The sequence below is a fragment of the Cherax quadricarinatus genome, chromosome 3, assembly GCF_038502225.1.
Source record: "Cherax quadricarinatus isolate ZL_2023a chromosome 3, ASM3850222v1, whole genome shotgun sequence".
Classification (NCBI taxonomy): Eukaryota; Metazoa; Arthropoda; class Malacostraca; order Decapoda; family Parastacidae; genus Cherax; species Cherax quadricarinatus.
This window is the reverse complement of record NC_091294.1, coordinates 3,020,257-3,044,362: the sequence shown is the minus strand read 5'-3', so window position 1 is coordinate 3,044,362 and position 24,106 is coordinate 3,020,257. Positions and strand designations below refer to the sequence as shown.

At 43.3% G+C, this 24,106-nt stretch overlaps 1 protein-coding gene across 1 annotated transcript in view; it reads left to right on the top strand.

Moving 5' to 3' along the window:
• The window catches only part of LOC128706544 (unconventional myosin-Ie), a 701,146-nt gene that overhangs the window by 34,519 nt on the left and 642,521 nt on the right, over positions 1-24,106 (top strand). Inside the window, exon 2 of the mRNA XM_070089967.1 lies at positions 7,749-8,179. Coding sequence (XP_069946068.1) covers positions 8,075-8,179 — 105 coding nt within the window. The 5' untranslated portion in view covers positions 7,749-8,074. The remainder of the gene's footprint in view (positions 1-7,748; positions 8,180-24,106) is intronic.

Genomic DNA, 24,106 nt, shown 5'->3' with positions numbered 1-24,106 from the left:
GTAAGAGAACTGTGTCAGCATACATAGTAAGAGAACTGTGTCAACATACTGTGTCAACATAGTAAGAGAACTGTGTCAACATAGTAAGAGAACTGTGTCAACATAGTAAGAGAACTGTGTCAACATAGTAAGAGAACTGTGTCAACATAGTAAGAGAACTGTGTCAACATAGTAAGAGAACTGTGTCAACATAGTAAGAGAACTGTGTCAACATAGTAAGAGAACTGTGTCAACATAGTAAGAGAACTGTGTCAACATAGTAAGAGAACTGTGTCAACATAGTAAGAGAACTGTGTCAACATAGTAAGAGAACTGTGTCAACATAGTAAGAGAACTGTGTCAACATAGTAAGAGAACTGTGTCAACATAGTAAGAGAACTGTGTCAACATAGTAAGAGAACTGTGTCAACATAGTAAGAGAACTGTGTCAACATAGTAAGAGAACTGTGTCAACATAGTAAGAGAACTGTGTCAACATAGTAAGAGAACTGTGTCAACATAGTAAGAGAACTGTGTCAACATAGTAAGAGAACTGTGTCAACATACATAGTAAGAGTACTGTGTCAACATACATAGTAAGAGTACTGTGTCAACATACATAGTAAGAGAACTGTGTCAACATACATAGTAAGAGAACTGTGTCAACATACATAGTAAGAGAACTGCGTCAACATACATAGTAAGAGAACTGCGTCAACATACATAGTAAGAGAACTGCGTCAACATACATAGTAAGAGAACTGCGTCAACATACATAGTAAAAGAACTGCGTCAACATACATAGTAAGAGAACTGCGTCAACATACATAGTAAGAGAACTGCGTCAACATACATAGTAAGAGAACTGCGTCAACATACATAGTAAGAGAACTGTGTCAACATACATAGTAAGAGAACTGTGTCAACATAGTAAGAGAACTGTGTCAACATAGTAAGAGAACTGTGTCAACATACATAGTAAGAGAACTGTGTCAACATACATAGTAAGAGAACTGTGTCAACATACATAGTAAGAGAACTGTGTCAACATACATAGTAAGAGAACTGTGTCAACATACATAGTAAGAGAACTGTGTCAACATACATAGTAAGAGAACTGTGTCAACATACATAGTAAGAGAACTGTGTCAACATACATAGTAAGAGAACTGTGTCAACATACATAGTAAGAGAACTGTGTCAACATACATAGTAAGAGAACTGTGTCAACATACATAGTAAGAGAACTGTGTCAACATACATAGTAAGAGAACTGTGTCAACATACATAGTAAGAGAACTGTGTCAACATACATAGTAAGAGAACTGTGTCAACATACATAGTAAGAGAACTGTGTCAACATAGTAAGAGAACTGTGTCAACATAGTAAGAGAACTGTGTCAACATAGTAAGAGAACTGTGTCAACATAGTAAGAGAACTGTGTCAACATAGTAAGAGAACTGTGTCAACATAGTAAGAGAACTGTGTCAACATAGTAAGAGAACTGTGTCAACATAGTAAGAGAACTGTGTCAACATAGTAAGAGAACTGTGTCATAGTAAGAGAACTGTGTCAACATAGTAAGAGAACTGTGTCAACATAGTAAGAGAACTGTGTCAACATAGTAAGAGAACTGTGTCAACATAGTAAGAGAACTGTGTCAACATAGTAAGAGAACTGTGTCAACATAGTAAGAGAACTGTGTCAACATAGTAAGAGAACTGTGTCAACATATAAAGAGAACTGTGTCAACATACATAGTAAGAGAACTGTGTCAACATACATAGTAAGAGAACTGTGTCAACATACATAGTAAGAGAACTGTGTCAACATAGTAAGAGAACTGTGTCAACATAGTAAGAGAACTGTGTCAACATACATAGTAAGAGAACTGTGTCAACATACATAGTAAGAGAACTGTGTCAACATACATAGTAAGAGAACTGTGTCAACATACATAGTAAGAGAACTGCGTCATAGTAAGAGAACTGTGTCAACATACATAGTAAGAGAACTGTGTCAACATACATAGTAAGAGAACTGTGTAAGAGAACAACATACATAGTAAGAGAACTGTGTCAACATACATAGTAAGAGAACTGTGTCAACATACATAGTAAGAGAACTGTGTCAACATACATAGTAAGAGAACTGTGTCAACATACATAGTAAGAGAACTGTGTCAACATACATAGTAAGAGAACTGTGTCAACATACATAGTAAGAGAACTGTGTCAACATACATAGTAAGAGAACTGTGTCAACATACATAGTAAGAGAACTGTGTCAACATACATAGTAAGAGAACTGTGTCAACATACATAGTAAGAGAACTGTGTCAACATACGTAGTAAGTAACATAGTAGAACTGTGTCAACATACATAGTAAGAGAACTGTGTCAACATACATAGTAAGAGAACTGTGTCAACATAGTAAGAGAACTGTGTCAACATAGTAAGAGAACTGTGTCAACATAGTAAGAGAACTGTGTCAACATACATAGTAAGAGAACTGTGTCAACATACATAGTAAGAGAACTGTGTCAACATAGTAAGAGAACTGTGTCAACATACATAGTAAGAGAACTGTGTCAACATACATAGTAAGAGAACTGTGTCAACATACATAGTAAGAGAACTGTGTCAACATAGTAAGAGAACTGTGTCAACATAGTAAGAGAACTGTGTGTCAACATAGTAAGAGAACTGTGTCAACATACATAGTAAGAGAACTGTGTCAACATAACATAGTAAGAGAACTGTGTCAACATACATAGTAAGAGAACTGTGTCAACATACATAGTAAGAGAACTGTGTCAACATAGTAAGAGAACTGTGTCAACATACATAGTAAGAGAACTGTGTCAACATACATAGTAAGAGAACTGTGTCAACATACATAGTAAGAGAACTGTGTCAACATACATAGTAAGAGAACTGTGTCAACATACATAGTAAGAGAACTGTGTCAACATACATAGTAAGAGAACTGTGTCAACATAGTAAGAGAACTGTGTCAACATACATAGTAAGAGAACTGTGTCAACATACATAGTAAGAGAACTGTGTCAACATACATAGTAAGAGAACTGTGTCAACATACATAGTAAGAGAACTGTGTCAACATACATAGTAAGAGAACTGTGTCAACATACATAGTAAGAGAACTGTGTCAACATACATAGTAAGAGAACTGTGTCAACATACATAGTAAGAGAACTGTGTCAACATAGTAAGAGAACTGTGTCAACATACTGTGTCAACATAGTAAGAGAACTGTGTCAACATAATAAGAGAACTGTGTCAACATACATAGTAAGAGAACTGTGTCAACATAGTAAGAGAACTGTGTCAACATAGTAAGAGAACTGTGTCAACATACATAGTAAGAGAACTGTGTCAACATAGTAAGAGAACTGTGTCAACATAGTAAGAGAACTGTCAACATACATAGTAAGAGAACTGTGTCAACATAGTAAGAGAACTGTGTCAACATAGTAAGAGAACTGTGTCAACATACATAGTAAGAGAACTGTGTCAACATACATAGTAAGAGAACTGTGTCAACATACATAGTAAGAGAACTGTGTCAACATACATAGTAAGAGAACTGTGTCAACATACATAGTAAGAGAACTGTGTCAACATACATAGTAAGAGAACTGTGTCAACATACATAGTAAGAGAACTGTGTCAACATACATAGTAAGAGAACTGTGTCAACATAGTAAGAGAACTGTGTCAACATAGTAAGAGAACTGTGTCAACATACATAGTAAGAGAACTCTGTCAACATACATAGTAAGAGAACTGTGTCAACATACATAGTAAGAGAACTGTGTCAACATAATAAGAGAACTGTGTCAACATACATAGTAAGAGAACTGTGTCAACATAGTAAGAGAACTGTGTCAACATACATAGTAAGAGAACTGTGTCAACATAGTAAGTAAGAGAACTGTGTCAACATACATAGTAAGAGAACTGTGTCAACATACATAGTAAGAGAACTGTGTCAACATACATAGTAAGAGAACTGTGTCAACATACATAGTAAGAGAACTGTGTCAACATACATAGTAAGAGAACTGTGTCAACATACATAGTAAGAGAACTGTGTCAACATACATAGTAAGAGAACTGTGTCAACATACATAGTAAGAGAACTGTGTCAACATACATAGTAAGAGAACTGTGTCAACATACATAGTAAGAGAACTGTGTCAACATACTGTGTCAACATAGTAAGAGAACTGTGTCAACATACATAGTAAGAGAACTGTGTCAACATACATAGTAAGAGAACTGTGTCAACATACATAGTAAGAGAACTGTGTCAACATACATAGTAAGAGAACTGTGTCAACATACATAGTAAGAGAACTGTGTCAACATACATAGTCAACATACATAGTAAGAGAACTGTGTCAACATAGTAAGAGAACTGTGTCAACATACATAGTAAGAGAACTGTGTCAACATACATAGTAAGAGAACTGTGTCAACATACATAGTAAGAGAACTGTGTCAACATAGTAAGAGAACTGTGTCAACATAGTAAGAGAACTGTGTCAACATAGTAAGAAAACTGTGTCAACATACATGGTAAGAGAACTGTGTCAACATACATGGTAAGAGAACTGTGTCAACATACATGGTAAGAGAACTGTGTCAACATACATGGTAAGAGAACTGTGTCAACATACATGGTAAGAGAACTGTGTCAACATACATGGTAAGAGAACTGTGTCAACGTACATGGTAAGAGAACTGTGTCAACATACATAGTAAGAGAACTGTGTCAACATACATAGTAAGAGAACTGTGTCAACATAGTAAGAGAACTGTGTCAACATAGTAAGAGAACTGTGTCAACATACATAGTAAGAGAACTGTGTCAACATAGAGAACTGTGTCAACATACATAGTAAGAGAACTGTGTCAACATACATAGTAAGAGAACTGTGTCAACATAGTAAGAGAACTGTGTCAACATAGTAAGAGAACTGTGTCAACATAGTAAGAGAACTGTGTCAACATACATAGTAAGAGAACTGTGTCAACATACATAGTAAGAGAACTGTGTCAACATACATAGTAAGAGAACTGTGTCAACATACATAGTAAGAGAACTGTGTCAACATACATAGTAAGAGAACTGTGTCAACATAGAGAACTGTGTCAACATACATAGTAAGAGAACTGTGTCAACATACATAGTAAGAGAACTGTGTCAACATAGTAAGAGAACTGTGTCAACATAGTAAGAGAACTGTGTCAACATACATAGTAAGAGAACTGTGTCAACATACATAGTAAGAGAACTGTGTCAACATACATAGTAAGAGAACTGTGTCAACATACATAGTAAGAGAACTGTGTCAACATACATAGTAAGAGAACTGTGTCAACATACATAGTAAGAGAACTGTGTCAACATACATAGTAAGAGAACTGTGTCAACATACATAGTAAGAGAACTGTGTCAACATAGTAAGAGAACTGTGTCAACATACATGGTAAGAGAACTGTGTCAACATACATGGTAAGAGAACTGTGTCAACATACATGGTAAGAGAACTGTGTCAACATACATGGTAAGAGAACTGTGTCAACATACATGGTAAGAGAACTGTGTCAACATACATGGTAAGAGAACTGTGTCAACATACATGGTAAGAGAACTGTGTCAACATACATGGTAAGAGAACTGTGTCAACATACATGGTAAGAGAACTGTGTCAACATACATAGTAAGAGAACTGTGTCAACATACATAGTAAGAGAACTGTGTCAACATACATAGTAAGAGAACTGTGTCAACATACATAGTAAGAGAACTGTGTCAACATACATAGTAAGAGAACTGTGTCAACATACATAGTAAGAGAACTGTGTCAACATACATAGTAAGAGAACTGTGTCAACATACATAGTAAGAGAACTGTGTCAACATCTTGCCAGAAGATATCATTAACTGCTGGACCAAGTGCAGAAGTTTTGAAGGAAGAACTAGACAATTTCCTCTGTCAGGTACCAGATCAATCAGGGTGTGATGGATACATGGGCCAGCGGGCCGCCAGCAACAACAGCCAAGTTGACCAAGCTAGCACCAGATAAACCTGGCCCAGGGCCTTGCTGAAAGAGAAGAAAAACTTACGAAACCCATCAAGAGTGAATGTATTAAGAAAGGAGACGAAAAATTGAGGCGATGTTATGAGGTGGACGTGTAAGCTTCCAGGTGTTGACTGAGAGCAACCTAACATCTACAAGTTAGCTTCCCATCTACTGTTCGTATAACTGTGCACAAAGTCACTTAGTTTATTGACCTACTTATTGCAGTGTACTTGAGGGATGAGTAACGATGTGCTGCCATCAACAAATTTGAGTGAGTAGACTGCTAGTACATTTAAATTGTGTAAATGTAGATTCTGAGTGATCTTTAAATATGTACGTGAAGAGCCAAGAGCTATTGGATGTTGGAAGCCGGATCACTTTTAGGCTTGATCGACGGAGGTGGTGGTGTCACCGACCTCGCTCGGTACTTCTAAAGTTCTACAGGAACCATGCATGTGTCGATTTCAAACAGTAAGTTGGATAATCTTTGTATTAAACTCGTCTAATACTTCCCATTAACAATTCCCTGTAGTACTGACCGTATCGAAGTCATGCTTATCCGGTTACCGCCATATTAGCTAGGATCTGCTAGGATATTGCTCCACGCAACCCACATAGCCATCACAACCTGGATGATCAAGCACTTGCTGAAATTTTCCTATCTTACTCTTGAAGGATCACAAATGTTGGTGTTTCTATAAGTTTTCCCTTCTCATCCGTCCGACGCACGACGTTGACTGGCCAGGTACAGTGTTAAGCGACGTAGCTTGTTCTTCCTGCTGCTAGTATATTGTCAACACTTTGTTATATTTTTTCTTATTTTTTTACAGTGGATGTTGTTACTTATCTTTAAATAACACTCATATTGTAAGTGAATATTGTTAAAAAAAGTGAAGTGGCTACAACGAAGGTTGCCTTGTCATTCCTCGCATTCTAATGCACTTCTATTATGCTAGCTCACGTCATGACTACGTCAGTTGTACGTCATGACTACGTCAGTTGTACGTCATGATTGTATCATAGCCCAATATGGCACCAGACGTACTCTTAGTATTGTCTGTATCTTATATTAATATATAAAATAGTTTGGTAAACATTTAAGGGCGAGTATTGTTGCTGAGATGGACTTAATAATGTAAGGTTTGAGTTTATGTAGAACCTTGTTAAGGTCATGTGGGTCGTGACAGAAATATTAGTGAGCAGGTGTAAAGGTGTTACCACAAGCCTGCAACACTTGTCATGCAGGTGAGTGAGTCATGAGTCAACAGTTCCACAACACTTGTTATGCAGCTGAGTAAGTCATGAGTCAACAGTTCAACAACACTTGTCATGCAGGTGAGTAAGTCATGAGTCAACAGTTCAACAACACTTGTCATGCAGGTGAGTAAGTCATGAGTCAACAGTTCAACAAGACTCAAGAATATTTATATTAACTTCGCTGTTGTTTCTTAATTCGTACATTTTTTTTTATTAGATTTTGCGTTTAAAGAAAATATATTTAATTTTTTCATGGTTCGTATGTGAATTTATACATCTTTTATGTATATAGTGTTTTATGTATATAGTGTTTTATGTATATAGTGTTTTATGTATATAGTGTTTTATGTATATAGTGTTTTCTGGCATTATAAATGTTGTGGACATGTTGCAGGAGAGCAGACAGTGTTCAGTGGCGAGACGTTGAAACACAAGTTGACAGACTTAATTTTGGCCACGAAAAAGGAAAGTTTGTAGTAATTTCTCACATAAATTTGAAAATAAAATATAAAAAATACAGATGTGACTAAGTGGACAGTATAATATGTTGAAAAATTTTAATATAATGAGTCCACTTGAATGCACTTAAGCCCTGATTATGGACTTTGCAAACTGTTCCATCGACCAGGCTAGCTATAGGCCTAACATCTTTTAGGCTAGTCACCTAACTAGGTCAACCTGGCTACCCATAAAGCTATTGGGACTATCTTGAACGCGAACATGAGGTTCTTCAGGAAAGAACCTGCCACCAGCAACCATGGGTACCCCAAGAAGGTGCTCAACCAAAACAACAACCCGCCCCTCACTCACCACCACACTAACCAGGTAAGTCATATTTTATTATTAGTAGCAAAAAACCCACATGGAGAGTAGTTAATTCAGGTCAAGATTTTTCTGCAACTGCGTTCAGGTGCTGCATCCCTGGGACCCGTCCAGGGCAGTACTACCGTCCTGTCCAGGGCAGTACTACCGTCCTGTCCAGGGCAGTACTACCGTCCTGTCCAGGGCAGTACTACCGTCCTGTCCAGGGCAGTACTACCGTCCTGTCCAGGGCAGTACTACCGTCCTGTCCAGGGCAGTACTACCGTCCTGTCCAGGGCAGCACTGCCGTCCTGTCCAGGGCAGTACTACCGTCCTGTCCAGGGCAGTACTACCGTCCTGTCCAGGGCAGCACTACCGTCCTGTCCAGGGCAGCACTACCGTCCTGTCCAGGGCAGTACTACCGTCCTGTCCAGGGCAGTACTACCGTCCTGTCCAGGGCAGTACTACCGTCCTGTCCAGGGCAGTACTACCATCCTGTCCAGGGCAGTACTACCGTTCTGTCCAGGGCAGTACTACTGTCCTGTCCAGGGCAGTACTACCGTCCTGTCCAGGGCAGTACTACCGTCCTGTCCAGGGTAGTACTACCGTCCTGTCAAGTACAGGGCAGTACTACCGTCCTGTCCAAGGCAGTACTACCGTCCTGTCCAGGACAGTACTACCGTCCTGTCCAGAGCAGTACTACCGTTCTGTAAAGTACAGGGCAGTACTACCGTCTTGTCAAGGGCAGTACTACCGTCCTGTCCAGGGCAGTACTACCGTCCTGTCCAGGACAGTACTACCGTCCTGTCCAGGGCAGTACTACCGTCCTGTCAAGTACAGAGCAGCACTACCGTCCTGTCAAGTACATGGCAGCACTACCGTCCTGTCAAGTACAGGACAGCACTACCGTCCTGTCAAGTACAGGGCAGCACTACCGTCCTGTCAAGTACAGGGCAGCACTACCGTCCTGTCAAGTACAGGGCAGCACTACCGTCCTGTCAAGTACAGGGCAGCACTACCGTCCTGTCAAGTACATGGCAGCACTACCGTCCTGTCAAGTACAGGACAGCACTACCGTCCTGTCAAGTACAGGGCAGCACTACCGTCCTGTCAAGTACAGGGCAGCACTACCGTCCTGTCAAGTACATGGCAGCACTACCGTCCTGTCAAGTACATGGCAGCACTACCGTCCTGTCAAGTACAGGGCAGCTCTACCGTCCTGTCAAGTACAGGGCAGCACTACCGTCCTGTCAAGTACAAGGCAGCACTACCGTCCTGTCAAGTACAGGGCAGCACTACCGTCCTGTCAAGTACAGGGCAGCACTACCGTCCTGTCAAGTACAGGGCAAGCACTACCGTCCTGTCAAGTGAGCATGAAATGGAAACTTGTCCTTTATTTTCACTGTCATCATTGCTAAGTTTTTCTTCCTGTTCGATGACGACTTAATTAAGATGACAGGTAAGTCTTACTAACTTCTACTTATATTCAATATACATAAACCTTTACTCTCCTGTGTACTTCTTAATTCTTTATCCTGTAATATTTCATTTCCAATCTAAGAGGCCTGGTCTGAGACAAGACCACAGGCGGCCTGGTCTGAGACAAGACCACAGGCGGCCTGGTCTGAGACAAGACCACAGGCGGCCTGGTCTGAGACAAGGCCACAGGCGACCTGGTCTGAGACAAGGCCTCAGGCGGCCTGGTCTGAGACGAGGCCACAGGCGACCTGGTCTGAGACAAGGCCACAGGCGGCCTGGTCTGAGACAAGGTCACAGGAGACCTGGTCTGAGACAAGACCACAGGCGACCTGGTCTGAGACAAGGTCACAGGCGGCCTGGTCTGAGACAAGGTCACAGGAGACCTGGTCTGAGACAAGACCACAGGAGACCTGGTCTGAGACAAGGTCACAGGAGACCTGGTCTGAGACAAGGTCACAGGAGACCTGGTCTGAGACAAGGTCACAGGAGACCTGGTCTGAGACAAGACCACAGGCGACCTGGTCTGAGACAAGGCCACAGGAGACCTGGTCTGAGACAAGGTCACAGGAGACCTGGTCTGAGACAAGGTCACAGGAGACCTGGTCTGAGACAAGGTCACAGGAGACCTGGTCTGAGACAAGGTCACAGGAGACCTGGTCTGAGACAAGGTCACAGGAGACCTGGTCTGAGACAAGGTCACAGGAGACCTGGTCTGAGACCAGGTCACAGGAGACCTGGTCTGAGACCAGGTCACAGGCGACCTGGTCTGAGACAAGGCCACAGGCGACCTGGTCTGAGACAAGGCCACAGGCGACCTGGTCTGAGACAAGGCCACAGGCGACCTGGTCTGAGACAAGGCCACAGGCGACCTGGTCTGAGACAAGGCCACAGGCGACCTGGTCTGAGACAAGGCCACAGGCGACCTGGTCTGAGACAAGGCCACAGGCGACCTGGTCTGAGACAAGGCCACAGGCGACCTGGTCTGAGACAAGGCAACAGGCGACCTGGTCTGAGACAAGGCCACAGGCGACCTGGTCTGAGACAAGGCCACAGGCGGCCTGGTCTGAGACAAGGCCACAGGCGACCTGGTCTGAGACAAGGCCACAGGCGGCCTGGTCTGAGACAAGGCCACAGGCGGCCTGGTCTGAGACAAGGCCACAGGCGGCCTGGTCTGAGACAAGGCCACAGGCGGCCTGGTCTGAGACAAGGCCACAGGCGGCCTGGTCTGAGACAAGGCCACAGGCGGCCTGGTCTGAGACAAGGCCACAGGCGGCCTGGTCTGAGACAAGGCCACAGGCGGCCTGGTCTGAGACAAGGCCACAGGCGGCCTGGTCTGAGACAAGGCCACAGGCGGCCTGGTCTGAGACAAGGCCACAGGCGGCCTGGTCTGAGACAAGGCCACAGGCGGCCTGGTCTGAGACAAGGCCACAGGCGGCCTGGTCTGAGACAAGGCCACAGGCGGCCTGGTCTGAGACAAGGCCACAGGCGGCCTGGTCTGAGACAAGGCCACAGGCGGCCTGGTCTGAGACAAGGCCACAGGCGGCCTGGTCTGAGACAAGGCCACAGGCGGCCTGGTCTGAGACAAGGCCACAGGCGGCCTGGTCTGAGACAAGGCCACAGGCGGCCTGGTCTGAGACAAGGCCACAGGCGGCCTGGTCTGAGACAAGGCCACAGGCGGCCTGGTCTGAGACAAGGCCACAGGCGGCCTGGTCTGAGACAAGGCCACAGGCGGCCTGGTCTGAGACAAGGCCACAGGCGGCCTGGTCTGAGACAAGGCCACAGGCGGCCTGGTCTGAGACAAGGCCACAGGCGGCCTGGTCTGAGACAAGGCCACAGGCGGCCTGGTCTGAGACAAGGCCACAGGCGGCCTGGTCTGAGACTAGGCCACAGGCGGCCTGGTCTGAGACTAGGCCACAGGCGGCCTGGTCTGAGACTAGGCCACAGGCGGCCTGGTCTGAGACTAGGCCACAGGCGGCCTGGTCTGAGACAAGGCCACAGGCGGCCTGGTCTGAGACAAGGCCTCAGGCGGCCTGGTCTGAGACAAGGCCTCAGGCGGCCTGGTCTGAGACAAGGCCTCAGGCGGCCTGGTCTGAGACAAGGCCACAGGCGGCCTGGTCTGAGACAAGGCCACAGGCTGCCTGGTCTGAGACTAGGCCACAGGCGGCCTGGTCTGAGACTAGGCCACAGGCGGCCTGGTCTGAGACTAGGCCACAGGCGGCCTGGTCTGAGACTAGGCCACAGGCGGCCTGGTCTGAGACTAGGCCACAGGCGGCCTGGTCTGAGACTAGGCCACAGGCGGCCTGGTCTGAGACTAGGCCACAGGCGGCCTGGTCTGAGACAAGGCCACAGGCGGCCTGGTCTGAGACAAGGCCACAGGCGACTTGGTCTGAGACAAGGCCACAGGAAAGATAAACCTCTGAACCACTGACAGATAACAGGTGACACACATTGGAAGGAATAATGAATGTTAGCCAGGAAAATTTGGGTATAAAAATAGAAAGCTCCTCTAGCACTCCGCTGACAATATATTGCTATTTATATGGATCTTTTAGTACGATTGCCAAGTGTACATTTATTTAATTTTTTACTAGTAGTATACATTAGCGGTTTCTGGTGCTGATCCTCTTGCTTTGGTGACTTGTTATACGACATTTTTACTTTACAAGAGCCACTGTTGTGCAGCAGTTCGTATGAGCATTGTATCTTAACAAAAAGAATAAGTCTCAGTGCTCTATGGAGAAAAGGCGAGAGATGTGATATAATGTATATGGAAGGTACTGAAAAGCCTGGTCCAAGTCTGCACACTACCACAACAACATGGTGGAGTGTGAGATGTGAAAGGAAATAAAAGGTAGACCCAGTGACTTCTCACATTGTCAAGGAACTATATAGTTAGTTGATAATGTGAGAAGTCAGGAAAGTGCTTGGAATTTCGCTATTCTTTCACAGTGGTTGTTCTGCAGATTGTGATATCACTTATTTACTGTGATCTTATTGCATAGTATGTGATATACACAGTGGCTTTGTAGCAGTTGTGAAGGAGTTTAACTGGAGGAGGAAGATAGTTTTGTGTGTGTGTGTGTGTGTGTGTGTGTGTGTGTGTGTGTGTGTGTGTGTGTTTTAGGTATTGCCCTTCACACACTGCTCAATGACCTTTTTGTCTCCGCTCACTATAAATATTTAAATTTCCTTTCTAGCCGTCTTAGGAGCATTCTTAACGTATTGTTTAGACGGGAGGAAATGACGGTAAGGTGTTCCGTGGCTATATAGAGGGTCCGTGGTTCGACCCACGACACGGATGGTAGTAAATGATATAGCTGGGCTTTGAAATGAGCTGAGGTAGGATAACAGCTCTTAGTCTGTAAATCTGATCTGTGCAAAGGAAGAAAAACAGGTAAACTCCAGGAAGGGATGATCAGGAGGCACGAAAACAGAATTCGGACGGAGAGAGAAATCCTTGTCATTTGGGGCATTTTGTGGTAGTTGCCCAGAGCAGTTAATGTTAACTGTAATGGCTAGATAAGTACTGCAAGGGTATTGAAGTGCTGTTAATTAAGTGAAGCTACGTCTGCGGCAGAAATAGTATGTTAGTGCTGGGGTGCATCTATCTAGGGTAGTGGTAGCAGCTGTGGATAAGTCAGTCGAGGGAGCATTGCTAGAATATGTCGGGCCTTAAACTAAAGAACGTTAGAGGTATGGTTTGTGTTGGAAATAACAGGATTAAGGTATAAATTCTAAAAACAGTTGTCCAGGTAGTAAAGTTAAACGTGCTAATGATATCAAGGAATGATTAAAATAGAAATTCAGAAACATTGAGTATTAATATTAACAGCAGAAAGGCAAAGATGAACAGTGTAAGAAAACATTAAAATCTTTCTCAGCATGTATTATACAAATAGTTGTATCTTTAGGAATAAAATAAACTAAGACTACGGGAAGTAGAGGAAACGTTGTTATCATTGAGAAAACCGAGACAGAGGTTTATTCAAAGATAGTTCTTACCCAGTACTAAATACAAGGATTTAATTAAACATTCCACACTGAAATACACAAGGAAGGAGGAGTAAAATAGCGCTTTGTCAGAAAACGAGCTATTACATACAAAGAATATAAATTCAGAATGAACGGACAATGAATGTGAAATAAATGAAATGCTGATCTTAGATACTCAGTACTGACTCCAGAACATAGAAAAAGAGACTTCTTGGAGACGAAATTATTAAGGCTTAACAACACGAAAATGTTGCATTTCTAGGGGATTTTGATTTAATCTAAATAGACTAGAACTTTTTGACAAGGAATTTAGATTCCAACCACTAATAAGAGGTCCAGGACTGATTTTCAGAGCAATATATATATATTTGTAACAACCAGTGAGAGGGACTAGTCAACTTGACTTCTTTTAGCCAACTCTGAGACTAGTAAATAATTTAAGACCGCAGAAGAGCTTGGCCCAAGTGATCACAAATTCATTCCCTTTAATTATTACCTATAAGTAGGAAATTATGACTAATAGAATAAAGGTCCTAGGTTTTCACTCTGCAAATTACAATGAACTTAGTAATTCTATCGGAGATCTTACCAATAGAACTGCCAGTTTGACATTTTTCTAAATAATGCAAAAGCTGATCAAAGAACATATACTGTAAATGTTCCTCACAAATATTGGATCAAATATAAATTATCCCAAATGAATTAACAAGAGACTAAAGCATCTGGGAATGAAGAAGAATTTAAAGACAAATCATTGAGGTCAGTTTACATGCCAAAATATTCGTAGTGAAATGGAGATAAAAACGTTTAGAATATGAAAATATAGAAAATATAGTTGCAGTACACTTGAAAGCATCCCAGAGGGAGGCTTTAAAGTGTACTGGACCAAAGTTAAGGAGTTACAGTGGTTCTATTTTTAAACTAGAGCTTATTTATCATGAGCAACCTTTTTAAGGGGGGCTCCTTGTCGTGGTAAAGAGCCTCTTGGTCTGAGGAATTGGACCTTTTGATCTTCTTCCTCAGACTGAACCTAATTACCCCTCAATCCCCTCTTCCCTATCCCATCCTCCCCATCCCCTCTTTTTTCCCTTTCTTTGCCCCCCTCCCATCCCTCCCTTTTCCCCATCCTGTTTGTAGCCTTTGGTATCCTTCCCTCTGGCATTAGTTTCTAGGTAGGGGGAAGTGTGCTGGGGTTCATCCCACTCCGTGGGGTTCCTCGAGAGTGGTGTAGTTTGCTGTGGAGTCTGGATCATCTGGAGGCACCCTGCTCCCTTCCTGGATTTCCAGGAGGTGGGACGGGGTGTCCACAGGTGATGGATGTACCTCCGTAGGTTGCCTATCTGTTCTGGGAGGCGGCAGCCGAAGGAGGTATGCTTTGTGGCAGGTATCCGACCACCCTATTTGTGGCTCTGTAGATGTGAGGTTGCTATCCCAGAGTGCTGGTTTATTGGCATGAAGGGTAGGGTATGGCACAGGTTAAATGCTGCATCTGCACTGCTGGCGGTATCGAGGTCTTCTTGGATGAGGGAGGGAACTTATGACCCTTTCATGCCTTCTAGTAACTGTCCCTCTGCTATCCCTCTTCTTTTTTTTCTTTTTTTTCCTTGTAATAATAAGAAAAGTGCCACCATCATGGAATCTTTGTTCCATGATCCCCCCCTCCTCCCAGGCCCCTTTTAGTCACCACATTCTGTTCTGACCTGACTTCATTACTGACTTTTCCCATACCCTTTTACCTCCTGCTAGTGATGCTTCATCACCTGCTCCACTTTCCAGGGTTCCTCCCATTTCTTCTAGTGCCTCTACCTCTTGCACATCTTTCACTATGCATCTGGCTTCCTCAAATACAGTGCGATGGTTTTCGGATAGCCCACCATTCTTGGGTCAGGCCACCCACATTCCTACGCCTAAACTTTCCAGACCATTTGCTGATGATAGTTCTTCAATTTATACTCATTCCACACAGAAATGACCTACACAACACCCAGTTCCCTTATGCACCATGTTTACAAGTACACAATGGACCAAATTCATTTTTCTTACAACCGACGTCTCCAACTGATTATCTCTCAGACCACAGTATTGGTAAACCTCTTTTATGACACATTGGCCAAAATATATTCTTTCATGCTCTTCAGAGCAGTGCTTGCATCATTGCAGTTCAGAATGCAGACCAAGCTCATGATCTTTCCTATCTTCCATTGATAATGTTCCTATCACAGTTCACAAGCATGCTACTCTCAGTTCTTGCAGTGATATGGTGGTCTTACCACGTACCATTGTACAGTGTGATTTTCTGTCTTGCAGTGATATTTTAGAGCAATTCGCCCTTCAGGACCTTCCGATTCTCAGGGTAGATACAAATGTCCTGCCTGCTCACGGGCAGAGGTGCTTTTCCAGTAATGTTGCTTGCTTAACCTTGGACTGTTGTGAACTCCCGTCCTCCATTTTATATTTCAGGACATTGCTTAGGGGTCCATAAACTGGTCCCTATGCCCCCAACAGTGTTGAAATTGTTGGGACTTCGGACATCCCGCTAAATACTGCAAATCCGTGGTGCCGTGGATCATACCAATACATCTTGCAGTCTTCCCTCCACTTAATTGCGATGAAACTTATCCTCCCTTTTCCCGCCAATGTCAGGTCTATCTTAATGAACATGAAATCCATTGTTTTAAGGAGAACGAAGGCCTTATGCCATGGCTGTCTCTGGGCTCTGCCTTTAGGGAATCTTCCTCATGTTCCTTATTCTCGAGTAGCTGGAGACCTCCAACCTTGGCAGTCTTCCCCACCTACCAGCTCCTCTGGTGTCATATCTTCTGGGGTCGCCCGTCTCTAATTCTTTTGCGGTTTTACCCTTTGAAACCTCCACACCCTTACCTCTTCCTGTCTCTACTTCATCTCGCCCACTAGTTGCACAGTCTGCAAGGCCTCACACACTGGCACCTTTGTGCCTGTCACCTGTGAAATTAAACCTGTCTCCTAAGCCCAAGTCTCTTCACATTCCTCTGGTGCTTACAATTCCCCCAACAGTTCTTCTTTTCGGCCTCGGTGCCTAGTTCTCACCCCCATTTTAACTCTCACATGAAGATGGAGGTTCACCCCCATAGTGTGGTCCCCTTTTCTGTTCCACCAAGACTTCTTCCCCAGTCCCCTTCCAGCCTCCTTCCTCTTCTGTCCCTGCTGGCACATCTCTCCAGGTTCATACTCCCCTCCCCTCTTAGACCTCTTTGGTTCCTTCCAGTCTTCCTGATCTCTACTTGCTCTACCTCACCTGTCTCTGAAGTCATGGTATCAGCATCTTTCTTGTCCACTGAAACACTTGATGCTATCTCAACTACATTGCAGGGATGAAACCCTCGGTAGATACCAGTGCGTCACCTTATGCCCCTTCTTATTTTTCACAACCCTCACAGCAATCTTTTCCTTCACAGCATTCCAATTCCTCCTTGCTTATGTGCATTCCTTTGCCTCCACACATTGACTACACTGACCCTACTAGCCCATAGATTTTATCACTTCTCATTGTTGGCATACCTATCTTTGTGAATAATGACTTATTTACAATGGAATATTCGTGGCCTTAGAGGTAATCGGGAAGAGCTCCAGGTGTTGCTCTCCCAGTTTTCAACAGTATGTGTTGGGTTACAAGAGGTTAAAGTTAGTTCAGTGGTTATCCGTCCCATTTCGGGCTAAGTGCTGTTGCATTCTTCTGATCCCTTTCCTGATGAAACTTTTAATGAGAGTGTACTTCTTGTGCATGTTGGTATACCATTTCAACAGGTCTTTGTGCATTCTCAGCTGCATTATACTGCAGCCCATATTTATTTGCACAGATGGTATACAGTTTGCTCTCTCTATCTCTCCCCTTCCTGTGCATTGTATATCCCGGATGTTGCATTCTTGATCTCTGCTGCCATCCGTCTTGTTAGGTGATTTTAACACTTAAACTCTTTGGGGAGGGTCCCACTGTGACTCTTGTGGTGATCAATTGAAAGCTCTTCTCACTTCTCGTCCTCTCCATGTTTTAAATACGGGTGCTCCCACCCATTTTGACTCACACTCAGTCTCTCTTGCATCAATCTTTCTATCTGTTCCTAGTCAATTGCCCTTGATTACGATTGGTCTGTTCTCCCAGATTGCACAACAGTGATCACTTTCCTATTATTCTTACTTCTACTACATATTCCCGACTGCATTGTAGCCCCTGTTGGCAATTTGGATGAGTGAATTGGCACTTCCACACTCATTTTACCGCTTTTTGTGGGGACTTTTCTTCGTCCTCTATTGATGAGCTGGTGTGACAGTTTTTGACTTAAGTTTTCACTGAAGCATCACATTCTATTCCTCAAACCTCAGGCAGACATTCTCAGACATGTGTACTTTGGTAGTCTCCTGTGTGTGCCCGTGCAGTGCGTTTGAAACGTGCTGCATGAGGCTGTTATCGACGTAATCGGGCAGCAGATTGTCTTTTGGATTTTAAACGGGCAAGGACAGTTGCTCGCCACATCATACTTGATACTAAATGCACTTGCTGGCAAGACTATGTTTCTACTTTTACCACGACTTCCACTGTGTGTGCAGTTTGGAAGAAGGTACAGAAGGTGTGTGACAAGTATGCTCTGGACCCAGCTCCCATTTTGCAGGTTGCTGGATTTCTCTTCTAATGGAATGGAGCTGTATAATGTACCTTTTACTATCTTAGAGCTAGAGTCCACACTTTCTGCTTGCCGGTCATCAGAAGCTGGGCCTGATGATATATCCGTATGCTGCAGCATCTGCATTCTACAGCCCTTACAGTTCTTTTACGTCTTTTTAATCATGTTTGGACATGAGGGGTTCTCCCTCAACAATGGAAATCTGCCATTGTATTGCCGTTTCATAAACCAGGCACTTCGGGGTTTGATGCCTCACACTATTGTCCTATTGTTCTGACCAGTGTAATCTACAATGTGATGGAATGATTGGTGAGTAGACTTCTGATATGGTATTTGGAGACTCACGGTAGTCTTTATCCTCGCCAATATGGCTGTTGCAAGGGTCGCTCTACTTTGGACCCCTTGCTCCACTTAGATACGTATGTGCAAAATACCTTTGCTAATAAACATTCACGTCCTAGGAGTCTTGATCTCAAGAAGGCACATGACACCACTTGGAGGTATAACATCTTAGTCCAGGCCCACTCCTTAGGCCTCCATGGTAATCTACCAGACTTCCTTGCTGCTTTCTTATCTCGCTTTCCTCAGACTTTGTTCAGACCGAGGGAGTCTCACAAGGTTGTGTCCTTAGCACTACACCTTTTTCTCTTGGCTATAAATAACCTATCTTCTGTTCTTCCATTGCATATTTGGTCATCACTTTATGTGGATGATTTTGCTAAAGCTTACACAGGCGCTAACTGTCTCCTGGTAGCAGCTTCCCTTCAGGATGCGATTGGCCAAGTTTCCCATTGGGCCACTTCTCATGGATTTAAATTTTTCGTACAAAAACTCATTTCATTATCTTCACTAGACTTCCTCTTGTCTCAGATATTCCATTGTATTTACATGACTCGCATATTCCAGAATGTGACACGGTCAAGTTTCTAGGCCTTCGATCGCCGTTCATGGCAAGCAGATTGCCGAACTCTCCTCTGTTTGCATTCCACCCTAGTCTTGTCCAAGTTGGATTATGGTGACCAAATCTGTTCTGCAGCTTCTACAACTCTTTCTAACTTAGAACCCCTTCATCATCAGGGTCTACGTTTAGGCCTTGGTGCCTTTGGTTCATCCCCTGTTGAAAGCTTCTTTGCAAAGGCCAATGTTCCTTAGCTGATCGTTGTGATGCTCATTGTCTTCGTTACTTTGTCTGCTCTCATGACCTTTGTGTTCCTTCTACATATAGGTTGGTTTCATACGTTAGTAGAAGCCGATTATTTGTTTGGTGCCCCTGCTTACTCTGAACATTTTCTCATCTTCACTCAGTCTTCTCTCCAGTTACCTCCCTTGTATGTTCATTTAGCGTCTGCCTTTTCCCTTGGGAAGCTCCGAGGTTCATGTCTGTTCTCCACTACTGCTGTGCGCCAAAGCTCTCCTGCCTATGACTGCTTCTCGCTCTTTTTCTTGATCACTTCCAGTCACATGCTCATGCCGTTGCAGTTGACACAGATGGTTCTAAATCTTCTAATGGTATTGGGTTCTCGGCAGTGTTCCCTGACGATGTTGTCTGAGGTCATCTGTTTGATTCGGCTAGTATTTTTACTGCTGAGTTGTATACCATCCTCATAGTGCTTCTCCATATTACATGTATGTCTCCTTCGACGTTTGTGATCATTTCAGATTCCCTCACTGCTTTACAAGCCATTCAACAATTTGATTCCCCTCATCCATTAGTCCTTTGTAGTCAACTATGGTTGTGCCGTGTAGCTAGCAAAAACAAAGATGTCATTTCTGTTGGGTCCCTGGACACGTTGATGTGAAGGGCAATGAACAAGCGGATGTTGCTGTGCGGTCAGCGGTGCATGATCTGGTTTCCTATAGATATTCTGCTCAGATTATTTTCCAGTCAGCTCGGCCCATCTTCACGGCCATTGGCACCAATGGTGGTCAGGTATGCACCATAACAAATTGCACTCTATTAAGCTGCTTTTAGGTTTGTGGCCATCTTCTTACCACTGTTGCTATACTCGGGAGACTGCACTCTCCTGTCTCCGCATTAGCCATACTCGCCTTACCCATGGGTATCTCATGGAATGGCACACTGTTCCTCTCTGTGCAGTTTGTCAGGTCCCTATTTCGGTTCTTCACTTTCCTGTAGATTGCCCAGGTTACCAGCGAGCTTGCAGGATTTACCTCCAACAACACCGCCACCCTACAACTCTTACCTTGTCTTCCCTTCTTGCAGATAGCCCTGCCTTTGGCTTACAATCACTTTTTGACTTTTTGTCAGCAACTGCTTTATGGTACAAACTTTGACACATAGCCCCTAATGTCCTTTCCAGCTCTTTTCTCCCCTTGCCTCTGATCCTCTCTCCACCTAGATGTTTATAGCCCCAGTACTATTTCCTGCCCTGCAATGCTGTATGACCCTTGTCGGTTTAGCACTTTCTTTGATTATAATAATTATCTGAAAGACATTTTTGTGTCCATGTTGGCAACTCTCTTTCCTCAGACTCTGTTGAGACCGAGGGAGTCCCACAAGGTTGTGTCCCTAGCACTACTCTTTTTCTCTTGGCTATATATGACCTACCTTCCATTCTTCTATCGCATATTTGGTTGTCACTTTGTGGATGACTTCGCTATAGCTTATGCAGGCGTTGACTGTCGCCTGGTAGCAGCCTCCTTTCAGGAAGCAATTGACCATGTTTCCCAATGGGTCAGTTCTCATGGATTTAAATTTCCTAGTGGGAAAACCCATTTTATTACCTTCACTAAACATCCTCTTGTCCCAGATATTCCATTGTATTTGTACAGCTCACGTATCCTACAATGTGATACAATAAAGTTTCTTGGCCTTTTGTTCGATCGCCAGTTGACACGGAATCCTCACATTTCCTCTTTGAAGGCAGCTTGTCATGATCGGCTGAAACTCTTTAAAATTCTTGTGCATCGTTCATGGGGAGCAGATCGCCAGACTCTACTGTTTGCATTCCACCCTAGTCTTGTCGAAGCTGGATTATGGCGACCAAGTCTATTCTGTGGCTTCTATAACTCTTTCTAAGTTAGAACTCCTTTATCATCAGGGTCTATGTTTATGCTTTGGTGCCTTTTGTTCATCCTTTGTTGAAACCCTCTATGCAGAGGCAATGTTCCTTCCTTAGCCAATCGTTGTGATGCTCATTGCCTTCGTTACTTTGCTCTCATGACATTTGGGTTCCTTCTATGTATAGGTTGGTCTCAGACATTAGTAGAGGCCCGTTATTTGATCGGCGCCCCTGCTTACTCCGTCCATTTTATCTAGGTCTTCATTCCGGTCTTCTCTCCAGTTGCCTCCCTTGTATGTTCATGTAGCATCTGCCTTTTACCTTTCCCCTTGGGAGGCTCCGGCGGATTGTGTCTATTCTCCCCTACTGCATGCACCAAAGCTCTCCTACCTACGGCAGCTTCTCGCTCTTTTTTTCTTGATCACTTCCGGTCACATGCTCGTGCCGTTGCTGTTTATAAGAACATAAGAACTAAGGAACACTGCAGCAGGCCTACTGGCCCATGCAAGGCAGGTTCAAGTCTCCTACCGGCTTAAGCCAATGCACCCAACCTAGTGAGGTCAGGTCACATTGACTTAAGGGAGGAACACGGCAACCGACCTGGTAGCACAAGCTATCAGGTCCAACTCGCACCCACCCACATCCACTCATGTATTTATCCAACCTATTTTTAAAGCTACACAACGCTCTGGCCTCTATAACTGTACTTGGGAGTTTGTTCCACTCATCCACAACTCTATTACCAAACCAGTACTTTCCTATATCCTTCCTGAATCTGAATTTTTCCAACTTAGAACCATTGCTGCGAGTCCTGTCTAGGCTAGATATTTTCAGCACACTATTTACATCCCCTTTATTTATTCCTGTCTTCCATTTATACACCTCAATCATATCCCCCCTAATTCTACGTCTTTCTAGAGAGTGCCGAGACAGGGCCCTTAGTCTGTCCTCATAGGGAAGGTTTCTGATACATGGGATCAACTTTGTCATCCTCCTTTGTACATTTTCCAGAGCATTTATATCCATTCTGTAATACGGTGACCAAAACTGTGCAGCATAATCTAAATGAGGCCTAACCAAGGATGTATAGAGTTGAAGAACAACCTGAGGACTCCTATTATTTATGCTTCTTGATATGAAGCCAAGGATTCTATTAGCTTTATTGCGAACACTTATGCACTGTTGTCTTGGTTTCAGATTATTGCTAACCAGAACTCCTAAATCTTTTTCGCAATCCGTAATATTAAGATCTACATTATTTAGTTTATATGTGGCATGGTTATTGTCCTGTCCAACGTTTAGAACTTTGCATTTGTCTATATTAAACTGCATCTACCACTTCTCCGACCACTGCATCAGTCTATTCAAATCTTCCTGGAGTGCTCTAATGTCCTCGTCAGAATGAATTCGACGGCCTATTTTGGTGTCATCGGCAAACTTGCTGATGTCGCTCTTTATGCCCTCATCTATGTTGTTTATGTAGATTGTGAACAGCAGGGGGCCCAACACTGACCCCTGTGGAACACCGCTCGTGACGCTTCCCCACTCTTTCTCCCCATTTATGCAAACTCTGCTGCCTATTTGTCAACCATGCCTCTATCCAGGAAAAAATTTCTCCTCCTATTCCATGTGCTTTAATTTTCCTCAATAGTCTCTGATGTGGGACCCTGTCAAAAGCCTTACTGAAGTCCATATACACAATATCATATTCATTACCATGATCCACCTCCTCAAATACCTTAGTGAAAAAAGTTAATAAATTCGTAAGGCAGGAACGCCCCTTTGTAAAACCATGCTGAGATTCGTTGATTAATTTATGCTTTTCAAGGTGGCTACGAACTGCCTCGGCAATTATTGATTCCATAAATTTTCCCACTATGGAGGTTAGGCTTATTGGTCTATAGTTCGAAGTTAAGGACCTGTCACCTGCTTTGAAAATAGGTATCACATTTGCCATTTTCCACTTATCTGGCACCATGCCAGTTTGTAGTGATGTGTTGAAAAGATTAGCCAAAGGTTTGCTAAGCTCCTCTTTACATTCCTTTAGAACCCTTGCATACAGTTCATCAGGGCCTGGGGATTTGTTAGGTTTTAATTTATCTATTTGCCTAAGGACCATGTCACTTGTGACCCTAATCGTGCACAGTTTATTATCGTCCTGTTCTACATAATTTATCATTTCTGGAATATCGCTGGTATCCTCCTGTGTAAAAACTGAGAGGAAGTATGTGTTAAAAATTCTACACATTTCCTTATCACTGTCAGTGAGCTGACCCGAGGACCTTTTGAGTAGGGTCCTGATCTTACTTCTGTATACCTGAAAGAATCCTTTTGGGTTAGTCTTCGATTTTCTTGCAACTTTAACCTCATAATCTCTTTTTGCTTTTCTAATTCCCTTTTTTATTTCTCTCTTTAACTGAATATATCGATTTCTTAATTGCCCCTCTCCTCTTTTGATTTGCCTATATATGCCTCTCTTTTGACCAATCAGATATTTTAATCTATTGTTCATCCATTTAGGATCATTTTTGTTTGATCTGATTTCCCTATTTGGAACATAATTTGACTGAGCAGCTAGAACTATGCCCTGGAAAGCGTCATATCGGCAACCATCACCACCTACCTGACCCTTGGTCAAGTCATTCCAGTTCAACCCACCTAAGTAATTTTTCAGTCCTATGAAATCAGCCAAGCGAAAGTCAGGGATGGAGACTTGATTGTCATTATTAGGGGAATTCCTTGATATATTAAAACTGAGTGATTTGTGATCACTTTCCCCAAGCTCATCATTAACCTCA